The sequence below is a fragment of the Vigna unguiculata genome, chromosome 4, assembly GCF_037176805.1.
Source record: "Vigna unguiculata cultivar grain cowpea cultivar isolate G323 ecotype 2 chromosome 4, ASM3717680v1, whole genome shotgun sequence".
Classification (NCBI taxonomy): domain Eukaryota; kingdom Viridiplantae; phylum Streptophyta; class Magnoliopsida; order Fabales; family Fabaceae; genus Vigna; species Vigna unguiculata.
In genome coordinates, this window is record NC_140795.1 from 34,475,994 (window position 1) to 34,491,087 (window position 15,094).

General features: G+C 36.0%; 1 protein-coding gene across 3 annotated transcripts; it reads left to right on the plus strand.

Annotated features, from left to right (window-relative positions):
- Positions 1-3,423: 3,423 nt before the first annotated feature.
- Positions 3,424-14,506, plus strand: LOC114182601 (uncharacterized). Of its 3 annotated transcripts, none has more exons than XM_085672734.1 (9): positions 3,424-3,730; positions 4,809-4,887; positions 10,992-11,125; positions 12,162-12,218; positions 12,365-12,457; positions 12,765-12,843; positions 12,960-13,084; positions 13,738-13,881; positions 14,057-14,506. In XM_085672734.1, exons 3-9 carry the CDS (start codon positions 11,000-11,002, stop codon positions 14,291-14,293), a joined length of 861 nt encoding a protein of 286 aa, XP_085528860.1. In that variant the 5' UTR covers positions 3,424-3,730; positions 4,809-4,887; positions 10,992-10,999; the 3' UTR covers positions 14,294-14,506. The 3 variants fall into 3 exon arrangements, with proteins under 3 accessions (XP_085528860.1, XP_027925299.1, XP_027925298.1); XM_028069498.2 differs by having other exon boundaries at positions 3,425-3,730; positions 4,779-4,887; XM_028069497.2 differs by lacking the exon at positions 4,809-4,887 and having other exon boundaries at positions 3,425-3,730.
- The last annotated feature ends 588 nt before the right edge of the window (positions 14,507-15,094 follow it).

A 15,094-nucleotide genomic window follows, 5' to 3' on the forward strand; every position in this document is an offset into this window, starting at 1 on the left:
CCCTTGTCACATATCCATAAATCATTGCCCAACTCCAGACACATGAACATCTCCCTTAGCTTTCAATCTTATATACCTACAACCCATGTTTATCAAATGACACCCAAACTGACAAAATAACACCATTAAGTCATCACCACGTACCAAACCCAACAACACCAACTCTGATCACAATTCCTACTGTCAATTCTATGCATTTCAGTAACATGTACTTATCCCCTCTATTTAGCTCCATCCTTCCACTCATAGATCAAAATTACCCATTCCCACCTTAAGGCATCTAAATTCTCAACACTTCCTAAATGATACACTACATTTCACACCTTATCTCCTACAAGTTAGACCACCAATGCAGAATCAATACTTCATACCAATTTACTTCTAATAAGATACAATATCCTACTTCTCACATTGTCTCAATCACAAGGAATTCAAGTGCCCTAATCTCTACCAGTTTTATTGTCCTAATTTTTGTTCCAATCCACTCACAAAAATCTCCATCGCGACCAGCCAATTCCAGACACAAAATTTGCCTTTGTACCAGTCATCGTCTAGCAGCAAACTGGGTGCCACCAGGAGGTACATTGGAACCTGGGTAAATCTCCAGGTTGTTGTACTTACGATGCATCCAAAATGTCCAAAATTTGATCCAGACGCCAACTGCAACAGAACACGATAATTCACACATAATTTATCAACCCAACGTCCAATGATATTATTCTCAATAACTCGTACATCCATTGAGTTGTGACAATTCAAGTTTCGGCTCTTCCCTTCCAAAACCCCACCTCTATCCATGGTTAATCATACGGAACGTTTTCAAAGCATCATTAGATCTCAATTCCATAATTTTTATAATATTAATCACACAACATAATTCACAAAAAAAAAAAACACATTCAGAAGTCGCAATGACTCTTGCACCAATCTACAAGCCAAGAGAAATGCGAACAGTGTCGCTCTGCCTAGCAGATATTCATTGCCGCCAGGCGATTCATATCAAAATGCAGAAATATAGGCAATGTATGATGTGTCGCTTGGCAGCTCGGGCTTTACCGCCAAGCAATTTTTGGGCATAAAACTAGAAACTACAAAAAATAGCGTAATTAGAGAGGGTGTTCATGCAATTTGGTTCATACCAGACACATTACATTGTATATGATTTAAAACATGCGAAGCAGCTCCCTTTACCTGGATTCCTTGCTCAAATTCGAATTTGGTGGGTGTCCTTAACCAAAACTCTTAGCCTTTGCTTCCACTCCAACAATGGCTTCCACCCTAAATTCTCTCTACAACGCAGCACAAATTCTTTGGAAAAGTCTTTGCCCAATGACTCACACGAATTGTAGTACCTCACTCTCCTCTAATTCCTTCTCTCTCTAAATTACTACCACCTTAATCACCCTTTACTCCACCAAAATGAAAATTAAATAAAAATAATGCTTAATGGCTATTCAATGATCATTAACCTAGTGTTTCTCAGCCCACTAGGCTGCCTTTCTTGGCAGCTAGGGTTCCTCTGCCTTTTCACATTCATGTCAAAATAAAATTTGGCAAAAAGAAAGTTTAATTTCATTCTTAACAAGGTTTAAACCCACAACCACTCAATTACAAAGTCAATGCACAACCAATTCAACCAATTCATCTTTTATGATAATTCCTATAATTTTAGGATTACATTATCACTACTCACATTCAATCATAACATTAAAATAATGCATATTTTAAAATAACATACAATTAGCATACATAAGACTCAAATCCAAGTCCTCTCACACAATTAAGTACTCTCAATCATTTGAGTTAGTACTTTTTCACATCATAACAATTTGCATTAAATGTCATAAAGGCTCCTACTATCCGCATTTATTAAATAATTATTTATTTAATTATTTAAATTTCTCGGGTCTTACATCGTTTCCTTTGATTTACATAGGAGTTTTGTATACTCAAAGAAGTCTTTAACATTTCTTGAATCATTCTAACTTTCTAATTCATTTGTTGTATCAATTTAGGTCCAACCAACATCATATTGGAACTTACGCATATTTGTTCTGCAATTTCTCCCATATAAGGCCTTATATGGGGTCATTCATATACTTGCCTTATAATTGTTGTTGTAAAGGAATTCCATCAAAGGTAGAATCACGTATGAACTCCCTAAATGTTCTAACACGCAAGTCCGAAGTAAATCCTATAATGATTGAATAGTTCTCTTTGACTAACCGTTAGTTTGAGGATGATATGTTGAACAGAGTCTGAGTTTGTTTCCCATAGCTTCTTAGAGCGTTTTCCAAAACCTAGAAGTGAATCTAGGATCTCAATCTAATACAATGTCGGAAGGTACACCATGTAATCTAACTATCTCGTTGATGTAGATTTGAGCCAACTTTGAATAGAAATCCTTAAATCTATAGGTAAGAAATGTGTAGTCTTTGTCAATCTATCCATAATGGCCCAAATAGAATCATGTTTCTTAAGTACATGGTGAGTGAGTAACAAAGTCCATAGCGATGCTATCTCACTTCCATACTTGAATCTTCAATTAGGTCAACATGCCTCCAAGTCTTTGTTAATCTATCCATAATGGCCCAAATAGAATCATGTTTCTTTAAAGTACATGGTAAGTGAGTAACAAAGTCCATAGTGATGTTATCTCACTTCCATACTGGAATCTTCAATTGGGTCAACATGCCTCTAAGTCTTTGATGTTGTACTTTAGCCTTCTAACAAGTTAAACATGCTACAACATATTAAGCCACATCTCTCTTCATTCTAGGCTACCAAAAAGACTATTTAAGATCATGATACATCTTAGTCATGCCAGGATGCATGCTTAGAGTACTTTTATGCCCTTCATCCATCACTAACCTCTTTAACTCCATATCATTGGATATACACTCTCTACCTTTAAATCTCAAAACTCCATCTATCCTCAACACGAAATCCTTAACTTGGTTAGTCCCTATAAGGCCCATTGTTCACTTCAAACTAGGATCTAAATATTATTTCTCCTTAACCTGCTTAAGAAAGACATTAGATATAGTCAGATGACTACATCTAATGTTGTTCACCCGAAACTCCACATTCAAGTTCAAGTCACCACCAATTTTAACTCCTTAATCCTCATTAAAGACATATGCACCAAGACATCTGTAACCACATTTGTTTTCTGGAATGATTGTACATGTGTCGAGGAAGTAAGTACTAATTCGTGATTGATGCAGAGATATTAAAAATAATATTTTAATCTTATATATTTCTTCTTTGATAAATTATGTTTGTAAAATAATATTTTTTGTTGTTTATAGAGATCTTCAATAAAATAAAAATAAACTTTTATTTTAAATTATGAAATTTGTATTAATTATAAATTTAAGGTAAAAAAAAAATAGCATGACAACATATTCAGACTTCAGAAGGATTTGATGGCATCCATTTCTCGAATCTATCTTAGAGAAAACCATTCCGTCTCCATAGTCACCTATCCTTGGTAGAGGTATATGTTTTTCGTGGCAAGCTTAAAAAAAAATAATAAAAAAAAAAGGATAGAAGCTGCTTCTTACCCTACTTAGTAGAGACGCGTGATTACCCTTCCAAAGGCAAAGCTGCAGTGGCCGTGACCTTGGCGCGCCTCACTTTGCTGTGTTATCTTGCCGTTTCTTGTCACTTTTCTAACTTCTTATCCATTTGCATAGAAACCCCAAATTTTCATATTTCAACACGAAAGGTAAGAGCTTCCTCAACTCTGTTGCCACTTGCTTTGGTTTCTCTTTCTCATGTTGTTACGGCCCTTCAAACTTTTAATTGCTTCGTTAATTAAGTTCCCATTTTCAATTTTTCATCAACTGGGTTTTTCTTAGTTGATATCAATTTTACGTAGACATATTGTCAGTTACTGTTACCTGGGGATGAAAAGTTCATGGTGTGGTGGTTCTTGGTGTTTCTAGATTTAATTTTCTTTTTGGAAATTGTATTGTATGGGGATTATATCAAACTTAGGCCCTAAGTTCATTTTGGACAACGTGTTCAATGATAGAATAACCATTAGATTCAGTTGAATAGCTGTCTCAAAGCTCGTCAAGTAGTTACTTTCTGAAGTATTTTGGCTCTTTTAACTACTTAGATAGGTACCTGAACCAGAGAGTACCTGAGGCATGTGTTTCATAGAAGGGGCAGTTTTTCAACTAACTAGAGGTGCCAAATCCTATTGTCATGCCATTGAATACACTCGTAAATTTGATTGTAAGATCACACCGTTAGATATAAAACCAGAAAGTGTTTGATTCTTTTGCTTATTTGCTTTTGGGATATTTCCCTTTGCATTGCCTTGTTGGTCCATTACTTTTGGATTCTCAATGGGCTGGATTTATTATCTTAGGTCCTATGAAACTCGTTTGTTATATGGGGCTTTCAGCTCTAGCATTATAATCTCATTAGACACTTAGACTGTTTTAGTCAATGTGAAATATGTTATACTCATTAGATGTCATTTATTGGGCTTAGTTATAGTGTTTGATGCTGTGTAATGCATGCTAAATGTTATACATTTTTTTTTTTGTTAATTTTGATGCCTGTGAGGCTGTGACCACAACCTTGTGTTGTTAATGCTTATATTTGCTGTTATTAGTTATGATTTTCTCAAGGTGGTTTCTCTTTTTCGTTGTTTTTTCTGCTGTCGGTTGGCTAACACCCAATTTTGTTCTTGAGGTTAGACTTAGGAAAGCCGTTTTGGTCTTTAAATGCATTGTTCTTAATATTATGATGATTGGTTTCAGGGATTCTAATTTAAAATTAACGTTTTGAAGGAAGATCAGGCTCTGTAAATAGTTTATTCTGTATTGCGAGTGCTTGTAATGTAACATACCAGTGCTGCTCATAACTCAGGTACCTTGGTATCGGATCTGTTTGGGATCTATTTGATTGGTTATGTGATGTTTATGCGATGTGTAAATATAAATAAGAAAAGAATGTTAGTTAGTTAGTCCTTCTGTTAGTTAATAACTGTTGGATATCTGCCAATTAGTAAGGCAGGACTGTAGTATTTTAGACATACTGAATGTAGACTGAGACTGAATGATAGTAACAGAAGGGCAGTGCACAATTTTTTGATCTGTGTTTCTCTCTTCTTTTTTTCCTTTTATACTCTATTTTTGTTTTCTTCTCTCTTCCTCTCTTTATCTGTATTTCTATTTCTTTCTCTTTCCCCACACAAACTCTAAATCGTTGTTTTAATTTAAGGTTGGAGACCAATAACATGTGTTTTGTCAAGTAATCCTAATTCTTGGATTAGGAAGTCGCTGTTAGAACACATAACTGTATGTCCTTTTTAATCAACTATGTATAGGAAGGGACTTTGTCTAAGTGTGGGAAATAGGAACACTTAATGTGTTTTATCTTTCCAAGTAGTTCAACTAATGCTGGCATAGATCAAAGCACCCTAGGCTATCTCCATTGCAAGGGAATTGCACGAAGTCTTACCTTACAAGATTGTTGAGCGAATCGGGTTGGTGGCATACAAGTTGGATCTGCCGCTTACATCAGAATCCATCTAGTATTTCATGTTTCTCTCTTTAAAAGAGCAGTCCAACCAGCTACTGCTATCCAGGCCTTACCTCCTACTTGCATCAACAAAGTTTCCTGAATTTCATTTTGAGGACAAGGCGAAACTTCATAGAGGGGGTATTGATAGATTTGACATTGTTTCTTGTAGAAGGAAAAAACAAGGCAGTTAGGACAATTATGCTTTATAACTGTTGGAAGTCCTACATCGACTGGAGATAAAGTCAATTCACAATATATAAATGGGTGCAATCCTCATCTTACAAGCCCGTTTTGTGAGGTTGAGTTAGGCCTAAAACCCACTTCTAACATGGTATCAGAGCCAGGTTAGAGCCTGTTATATATTGTTTGATATTATTAAGATATTGTTAGATATTGATAACCACAATATCAAACAATATCTTCTATTTAATCTATTTATTTTCAGTTACTCTTTTTACTTGTACCTCTCTCTATTATAAATAGATTACCCTATGTGTGGTTTATACACAAGGGAGATTAATCTCAATCCCTATTTTCTTTATTCTCAACATGTAGAGCTTAAGGTATCTTTTCTTTTCGTCACTGTTGCCTCTGCCTCTGCCTCTGCCGTCGCTGGACCTCCGCCGGACTGCCGTCGTACCTCCGTCGGACTACTGCCGGACCTCCGCCGGACTCGCCCTCGCAAACAGGGAAAAGGGCGTCCTAAGTGTGACCATTGTGGCAAGCTCGGTCACAAGATTGACAAGTGTTATGCATTACATGAGTGTGAACATTGTGGCAAGCCAAGTCACAAGATTGACAGGTGTTATGCATTGCATGGACGTCCTCCTCGCTCTGATGCAGCTGTTCTGACCAACCTTTCCCCACCTTCCTCTACTGGGGATCCTCCTTCTGTTTCACCTGATACACTTGCTATATTCAACAAATTTCTCAAATGGTATAAGGATCATGAGTCTTCTAGTTCCACTGCATCTATCGCTCACATAGGTACATCTTTTGTTGGTTTGACTCGATCTTCTTCTCTTGGTCCTTGGGTGTTTGATTCAGGAGCCACTGATCATATTACTGGTAACAAATCTTTGTTCTCTTCTTTATCCTCTCCTAATCATTTACCTTCTGTTACACTGGCTGATGGTTCTAGAGTCTCATCTCATGGTGTTGGCACTGTTAAACTTTTCCCTTCTTTAACCATTGATAATGTTCTTTATGTCCCTGGGTCTCCTTTTAACCTGTTGGCCATCAGTCATCTAACTCGTTCTCTTGATTGTGTTGTTTCTTTTACCCACAATTCTGTGTGTTTACAGGACCGGAGTTCGAAACAGGTGATTGGCACAGGATGTGAGTCTCATGGTCTTTATCATCTCCGTCCTTCTACACAAGGTGGTGCAGTTATGGAGTCTCCCTCTCTTCTTCATGCTCAGTTAGGTCATCCAAGCCTTGCTAAGTTACAGCAGCTTGTCCCTGCCTTGTCCAAGTTATCTCATTTGGTGTGTGAGTCATGCCAATTAGGCAAACATAGTCGTACTTCCTTTCCTCGTAGTGTCACACGTGGTGCTTCATCCCCTTTTGCCTTGGTTCACTCTGACATTTGGGGTCCTAGCCGCGTTAAGTCTACTTTAGGTTTTCAATATTTTGTTACTTTTATTGATGATTATTCTAGATGTACTTGGTTATTTTTAATGAAACATCGTTCGGAATTATTTCATATCTTTCAATCTTTTTTTCATGAAATTAAAACTCAGTTCGATGTTTCTATTAGAGTTTTGCACAGTGATAATGGCCGTGAATATCTTTTTCATTCTTTTAAACAATTTATGGCTTCTCACGGTATTCTACATCAAACTTCTTGTGCTTATACCCCTCAACAAAATGGTGTAGCTGAACGTAAAAATAGACATCTTATTGAAACCACTCGCACTCTTTTAATTCATGGAGCAGTTCCTGAACATTTTGGGGTGATGCTATTCTTACTGCCTGTTATCTCATTAATTGCATGCCTTCTTTGGTTTTAAAGAATAACATACCTCATTCCATTTTATTTCCTCATGACCCTCTTCATCCCTTACCTCTAAGAGTTTTCGGGTCTACATGTTTTGTTCATAATTTCAGTCCTGGTCTTGACAAGCTTTCTCCTAGATCACATAAATGTGTTTTCTTAGGGTTTACAAGATCACAAAAAGGATACAAATGTTTTTCTCCTTTTCTTAATCGTTATTTTGTGTCTGCAGATGTCACCTTTGATGAGTTCTCCCTTTATTTTAAGAGTCAAACTTCACCTCTACCTCCATGTAGTCCTGACACCTCTTCTAATACCTTTAATGTTCCTCTTGTTTGTGACCCTCTTACTGTGTCTTCTTCACCATCGGTTCCTGCTCCACAGTCCGCTTCTCCACCACCTCTTCAGGTTTATAGTCGTTGAAACCGATCACAACTACCACCATGTGACTCCACTCAAGTGCCAACTACTCTGTCTCCTCTGGCTCTAACACCTGAGTCTGACCTTCCCATTGCCCTCCGAAAAGGTATGCGTTCTACCCGTAATCCCTCTCCCCATTATATTGCTTTGAGTTATCATCGCTTGTCATTACCTTTTTATACATGTCTTTCCTCTCTTTCTTCTGTGACCACTCCAAAAACTGTTCGTGAAGCTTTAGCCCATCCTGGTTGGCGTCAGGCCATGACGGATGAACTAAGTGCTCTTCATAACAGTGGAACTTGGGATTTGGTCTCGTTACTGTCTGGGAAATCTGTTGTTGGTTGCAGGTGGGTGTTTGCTATCAAAGTTGGACCTGATGGTATTATTGATCGCCTCAAAGCTCGTCTTGTGGCCAAAGGTTATACTCAAACTTTTGGTCTGGATTATGGCGATACTTTTTCCCCCGTGGCAAAGATGGCTTCTGTTCGTTTATTTATCGCCATTGCTGCTCTTCAACAATGGCCTCTTTATCAACTGGATGTTAAAAATGCTTTCCTCAATGGTGATTTACAAGAAGAAATCTATATGGAGCAACCTCCTGGGTTTGTTGCTCAGGGGGAGTCTTCTGGGATGGTATGTCGTCTTCGCAAATCACTATATGGCCTAAAACAATCTCCTAGGGCCTGGTTTGGAAAGTTTAGCAATGTTGTTCAACAATTTGGTATGACTCAGTGTGAAACAGATCATTATGTTTTTTATCAACACTCGAGTGTTGGATGTGTTTACTTGATAGTATATGTTGATGACATCATTCTTACAGGGAGTAACAACCATGACATCTCTCAATTGAAACAACATATCTGTCACCATTTTCAGACAAAAGATGTTGGCAAACTCAAATATTTCTTGGGTATTGAGGTGGCACAGTCCAATGATGGTATTGTTATATCTCAAAGAAAGTATGCCATGGATATTCTGGAGGAAACTGGGTTGGTGAGTTCAAAGTCTATTGATACACCCATGGATCCGAATACTAAACTTCTACCAAATCAGGGGGAGCCTATATCTGATCCTGAGCATATAGAAGATTAGTTGGAAAATTAAATTATCTTACCGTTACTCGTCCTGACATTTCTTTTGCAGTCAGTGTGGTAAGCCAATTTCTTAATTTTCCATGTGAAGATCATTGGAATGCAGTCATTCGTATCTTGAAGTATATTAAAAGATCCCCTGGAAAAGGATTGTTATATGGTTCTAATAACCATACAAAAGTTGTTTGCTATTCAGATGCTGATTGGGCAGGATCTCCTTCTGATAGAAGATCTACATCTGGGTATTATGTCTCCATTGGTGGTAACCTGATCTCGTGGAAAAGTAAGAAATAGAGTGTTGTAGCAAGATCCAGTGCAGAAGCAAAATATAGAGCTATGGCCTCAGCTGCCTGTGAACTTGTTTGGCTCAAGCAATTGTTTCAAGAGTTACAATTTGGAGATGTTACTCAAATGACACTTGTGTGTGACAATCAGGCTGCTCTTTATATTAGCTCTAATCCTGTCTTTCATGAGAGGACCAAACACATTGAGATTGATTGTCATTTCATTCGAGAAAAGGTTTTGTCTGGAGACATCAAGACTGAATTTGTTAACTCAAGTGATCAGTTAGCAAATATTTTTACTAAGTCTTTACGAGGGCCTAGAATTGATTATATTTGTAACAAGCTTGGCACATACGATTTGTATGCTCCAGCTTGAGAGGGAGTGTTAGATATTGTTTGAGATTATTAAGATATTATTAGATATTGATAACCGCAATATCAAACAATATCTTCTATTTAATCTTTTTATTTTCAGTTACTCTTTTTACTTGTACCTCTCTCTATTATAATTAGATTACCCTATGTGTGGTTTATACACAAGGGAGATTAATCTCAATCCCTATTTTCTTTATTCTCAACAGAGCCTGTCCTAGCGAACTTTCTTGGACATTCTGTTCCACCCGATATCGGATCGCTAACGGACCACTCACTAATTTCTTGTCTCACGCACGTGATGAATATACCTCGGCGTGAGGGGGGTGTTGGAAGTTCCACATCGACTAGAGATAAGGCCAATTCACAATATATAAGTGGGTGCAATCCTCACCTTACAAATCGGTTTTGTGGGGTCGAGTTAGGCTTAAAACCCACTTCTAACATGGTATCAGAGCCAAGTTAGAGTCTATCATAACGAGCTTTCTTAGACATTCTGTTTCTCTCGATATCAGGCCACTAATGGACCACCCACTAATTTCTAGTCCCACGCACAAGATGTACTCCGACGTAAGGGGGTGTGTTGAAAGTCCCACATTGATTAGAGGTAAGGCAATTTCATAGTATATAAATGAGGTGCAAACCTCACCTTACAAGTCGGTTTTGTGGGGTTGAGTTAGGCGTAAAACCCATTTCTAACAATAACTGTAACAGACCTTATAAATAGTCTTTTTTAGGTATGTAGGGGGGTTTATGTGATTATATCTTAGTTTTGGTCGGAAAAGTTTGTGGAGAGTGAGGCCTCTTGAAATACCTCTGCTGTAATTAATTGTAGTTCTTGTCATTTTCCCTACTACATTGGTAAGGAATTGACGTTCTTTGAATAAAAAGTATCTCTTTCTGTATAACTCTAAGTACTGATCTTATCAGGTTGAGTTAAGCCTAAATCCACTTTTGAAGATGGTATCGAAGTCAATCCTAGCAAGGGCTGTTGGGCCTATTGTGTCACCCTATCCATAGATATCTTTCCCAAGCTCAAGATTTCAGTTCTCAACATGAGGAGTGTGATAGAAATCATACATTAACTAAATAAATGACCAAATTGTAATATGTAAATAGGTGAAAATCTCATATTTCAAGTCAATTTGTAGGATTGAGTTATGCATAAATTCACTTTCTAAGAATAAATATGCTTGCTATGGAAATAGTTTAACAACACTGTACTTAAACAGTTGTACTTTGTAATTTTAGTCATAAAATTTCTCAAAACCCTTGCATTTGCAGGAGCAAGAATGGTGGGTTTATCACTGGGAGAAAAGCATTTTATCCAGGGTGGCATTGCTCAAGATCTTCGTTGTGATGGTAGAAAAAGATTGACATATCGACCAATCTCTGTTGAAACTGGAGTGATTCCCCAGGTAATACTTTAATGGCTTACATACTCTTTTGGTCCTAATTTTGGTTCAATTTTTTCAATTTGGTCCTAGTTTTAGATTTATGTTTCATTTGGTCTCAAATTTTGTCAATTTTGTTCAATTAAGTCCTTTTATCTAACACTTTCTAAATTGCTAACATAACAGTGTACAAGGTGGACTATTCTTGTGACGTGGTGCACTGTAGTCTGACGTGTCCGTTTTGATGTACTGTGACATGTAGTTTTAGTTGGAATTAAACTTACATAGTTGAAATGCATAGGCTAGGGTTTTCATATGTATACGAGAGAGCAATTAGGGGCTTTGCCCACTTCAAAAATCTGCTTGCGACCCACCTTCACTTGAAAAGTTGTCTCGTGGGCCATCGTTTTCCTCTTGCAATAGTTGGGGACAATGAAATTGCGATTCATGCCATAGTGGTGGTTCTAGGTTTTGGGCATAGCACTCATTTGCGATTGTAGAGAGCTTGCAGTTGAGCAAACAACAAGAACTGCAAAGAACCTGGGTAACAAAAAGGTAACAAAAACCCTAAGTAGAAAGCTAACCTCTAAGATGAAGATGCACACAATCCACCAAAGCAAGTTCACACAACAACAATGTTCTCCAAATCCACAAACTCCTGAGACCACAAATGGAAGCAAATCCCCAATGCCCAATTATAAACCCTAAACCCAATTTATTTTCAGAACTTTTTTAATTAAAAATTAAAAATGAAACTACAAGTCACATAACAGACATGTCATACTACAATGCACCACGTTACAGGAACAATTCACCATGTACATTGTTCTGTTAGCAATTTAGACGGTGTTATATAAAAGGACTTAATTGAATGAAATTGATGAAATTTGGGACCAAATTGAACACAAATAAAAAACTAGGACCAAATTAAAAAAACTGAACCAAAATCAAGACCAAATGAGTATTTAAGCTTACTTTAATTAGTTGCCATTTGGCAGGGTATTCTGATGTGCATTGAATAATTTTAATTTTTTCATTTGATAAACTAACTGCATTGTAGGCAAATGGTTCAGCAAGAATCAGGATGGGTGCTACAGATGTCATTGCCAGTGTTAAGGTTGGTTAAAATTTAAATGTTTAGATTTATATTGTATGAATTGACTTGTAAGTTGTAATATTGTTATGTTTGATACTATAAATGATTTGCTTGGAAACATAATGGGTTATTTTACTAAACATTATATATTGGCTACACAAGTACAGGCTGAACTGGGAAGGCCAAGCTTATTGCTGCCTGACAAAGGAAAAGTCTCTATATATATTGAATGCAGTTCAACTGCAGAGCCAGCTTTTGAGGTTTTCATTCTATTGCTTTTTTCCTTCTCTTTGTTTGATGAAGTCGTCCATATATTGTGGTTTTCTTCATGTTATTCATCTTTAAGTACCATGAACATTGATAGCAAAACAAATATGTAAATCCTTAGAAATTTTAGTTAAAGTTAAACAGTGTATTAGATTAATAAGATTTAGATTTTCATCAAGAATAGTGTTTTGATTGTTTTTTATAATTGCTTTTCTCTTTATCAGTTTTGTTCTGTAAATGCCTTTTAATGCTTAGAAAAACTATTTTATTTGGTACTCCATATCTCTGGCTTGTATATAGGGTAGAGGGGGTGATGAGTTGGCAGCAGAACTGTCAAATGCTCTTCAACACTGTCTTTTGGGTGGTAAAAGTGGAGCAGGTCTATTTTCTCCCAAGATTGAAGATTATGCTCACTAACATATACTTTCCTTTCCATGTTCTTGTCGCTTTGTAGTACAGCTGTTGAGCTCTTTTCTCTTGTTTTTCCCCTTTCAGGTGCTGGAATTGACCTTTTGTCTCTTATTATTGTCGAAGGAAAAATTTGTTGGGATCTTTACATTGATGGGCTTGTTGTTAGTTCAGATGGAAATTTGTTGGATGCTCTTGGTGCTGCCATTAAGGTAAAACATGAATAGATTACTAGAAATGTTTGAAACCATGATCATGAGCGGCTTCTGGCTAAAATAATTAGCATTTCAGTGATCACCCTCTAAATATCATGTCAATTTTCAACAATGTATAGTCTTAAGTTTTCTAGTTCACTTACAATAATTTAGAGTTGATGTTAAAGACGTGATATTTGACTTTGGGGTGTTTAACCTTCTTATCATAGCATTTGTTAAAAATGGTTTGCCCAAAACCTTTTTCTATTGGTTTCATTAATCTACTACTGCAAACATCTTTCTATTTTGTTTTCTTTATTCTTTGTAATATCCCTAACAAATTTGCGATCAATTTCATGGAGTCCATATTCTCTAATGAGCTTTTTGGTGTTCTTTATTAAGCATTAACAATATACTGATGTTAGTACTTTAAAAATCTTTTTAATAGCTATTAAAACATTAAAATCAATGTCATTAGTATATGCACCGCAAAAGAATAGTATAGAAAAATCAAGCGGAGAATCCAAATTCAATTTCATGAAGTTCTTCTATATGGATTTGGATTTCCTTAATATCAGGATTTCCTTAATACCATGATATTGGTAAATCAAACCTGTTTTGAGAATTAACTGGAAAAGCCCCAATGCAGCTAACATCTATCATTCATTTAGGCTGCTTTGAGTAATACGGGTATTCCAAGAGTTCAAGTTGCTGCTGGAACATCAAATGATGAGCAACCAGAAGTTGACATAAGTGACGAGGAGTTTCTGCAGTTTGACACATCTGGAGTCCCTGTCATAGTTACACTGACTAAGGTAACATATCCTGACTCTTTTCAAGTTTTCTGGAGCTTTTTGCATGATAAGCCCAAATCATAAGAATTAATTCAGGTTGAAAAGACTTGTGTTTAATTCTGACTAACACATTTTTGCACTTGTTAACTTTGATTGATCATATTAATGATAACTTGATACTATCTTTGTTTTCTAGGTTGGGAGGCACTATATTGTGGATGCAACATCAGAAGAGGAATCACAGATGAGCTCTGCTGTTTCAATCTCAGTTAATAGGCAAGGTTACATCTGTGGTATAACCAAACGTGGAGGTGTAGGGCTGGATCCAAGCATCATTCTTGATATGATATCTGTGGCTAAGCATGTAAGCGAGCAAGTAATAAGCAAATTGGATTCAGAAATAGCTTCTGCAGAAGCTCAAGAGGAGTCATGACACACAGTAACTAAGTTATAACTAGGGTGTACCGTATAATTCAATTTTCTTAGACAAAGTTTTGTAACTTGGTAACTGAGTAGCAGTGACAGTTGCATTGTGACATTAATGACTCACATGACAGGGTTCGCTATATTTTAATCAAGTTTGTGATAGCAAGGTAAATGTAAATGCCAATACTAGGTGATATGGATCAATATTTTAATTTTGGCACCTTTTGCTTTCATACTTTTAGCTTACATGTAATTATAGTTTCTTTAGTACTAATTTATGTATAGAAATTAGATGTTTATGCTGATGAAGGAGTTTGTTAAACAAGTTGGATTAAAGTAAAAGTTGAGGTTTGTGTTTTATTTTGTCTGTTTTGACCGTGGTACATTTAGAGGTGGTAAAATTTTTAGAGGTGGCAAAATGAGTCAGTTTAGTCTATTTTAGTCCGATTTGTCAATGGCTCATCAAAAATGGATTGAATCATATTGGTATGTCACTTTTTATTTTATTTTAAACTTTTTCAATTTGTTTTCAAATTTTTTATTATTAAAATTTGTTTAGATATACATATAAATGAATATTAAAGATATATTTAATTATATAAAATATTTTCTAAACTTTTAATTGATTAGTTAATGTTTTTAATTAGATAAATTAAAATAATTATTACATTTATACATTAAATTACTTTATTGTAACTAATAATTGAAGCTTAATTAATAAGAGTTAATGATTTAAATTACAATACTATTATATATTTACACCTTTACAAAATTAATATAAAAAATATTTTTAATTATTTAAATTGAA